This window comes from Geospiza fortis, unplaced genomic scaffold (assembly GCF_000277835.1).
Source record: "Geospiza fortis unplaced genomic scaffold, GeoFor_1.0 scaffold2806, whole genome shotgun sequence".
Classification (NCBI taxonomy): domain Eukaryota; kingdom Metazoa; phylum Chordata; class Aves; order Passeriformes; family Thraupidae; genus Geospiza; species Geospiza fortis.
This window is the reverse complement of record NW_005063021.1, coordinates 1-961: the sequence shown is the minus strand read 5'-3', so window position 1 is coordinate 961 and position 961 is coordinate 1. Positions and strand designations below refer to the sequence as shown.

The window sequence follows — 961 nt, the reverse complement described above, 5'->3', positions numbered from 1 at the left end:
CCGAGGATGATGAAGAACCCAAAAATGGCGATGAAGGCCCCGATGATGATGAAGATGAAGGCTCTGAAGGCCCCGAGGATGATGATGGAGGTGGAGGAGGTGATGAAGGCCCCGATGATGATGATGATGGTGGAGGTGGAGGAGGGGATGAAGATTGATGATGGTGAGGATGAAGATGATGAGGAATTTTGGGTCAAAAAACGCCCAAAACGGATCCTTGGGATGTGATGAAGATGAAGGTGAAGATGATGAAAATGAGGAGGAAATTTTGGGTCAAAAAACGCCCAAAATGGACACTCGGGCCGCGATGATGAAGATGAAGATGAAGATGAAGGATGAAGATGAAGGATGAAGGTGGCCTCCATGATGATGATGATGATGATGGTGAGGATGAAGATGATGAGGAATTTTGGGTCAAAAAATGCCCAAAATGGACTCTTGGGCCACGATGATGATGATGATGATGAAGATGGCTGCTGTGATGATGATGAGGATGAAGATGATGAGGAATTTTGGGTCAAAAAACGCCCAAAACGGATCCTTGGGATGTGATGAAGATGAAGGTGAAGATGATGAAGATGAGGAGGAAATTTTGGGTCAAAAAACGCCCAAAATGGACACTTGGTCCTTCATGATGATGAAGATGAAGATGAAGATGGCCTCCATGATGATGATGGTGAGGATGAAGATGATGAAGAATTTTGGGTCAAAAAACGCCCAAAATGGACACTTGGTCCTTCATGATGATGAAGATGAAGATGAAGATGGCCTCCATGATGATGATGGTGAGGATGAAGATGATGAAGAATTTTGGGTCAAAAAACGCCCAAAACGGATCCTTGGGACGTGATGAAGATGAAGGTGAAGATGATGAAAATGAGGACGAAATTTTGGGTCAAAAAACGCCCAAAATGGACACTCGGGCCTCCATGATGATGAAGATGAAGATGGCCTCCATGAT

General features: G+C 44.5%; 1 protein-coding gene across 1 annotated transcript; it reads left to right on the top strand.

Moving 5' to 3' along the window:
- Nucleotides 1–298: 298 nt before the first annotated feature.
- LOC115949454 (nucleolin-like) lies at nt 299–948 on the top strand. The gene is made up of 2 exons (XM_031065957.1): nt 299–396; nt 500–948. The coding sequence occupies exons 1-2, from the start codon at nt 349–351 to the stop codon at nt 848–850; spliced, it is 399 nt and encodes a 132-aa protein (XP_030921817.1). The 5' UTR covers nt 299–348; the 3' UTR covers nt 851–948.
- The last annotated feature ends 13 nt before the right edge of the window (nt 949–961 follow it).

Coding starts and splice junctions, on each gene's coding strand:
- LOC115949454 (XM_031065957.1), top strand. CDS start 349: ATGAAGGTGGCCTCCATGATGATGATGATGATGATGGTGAGGATGAAG. Junction 397..499: donor TGATGATGGTGAGGATGAAG/ATGATGAGGAAT, acceptor ATGAGGATGAAG/ATGATGAGGAATTTTGGGTC.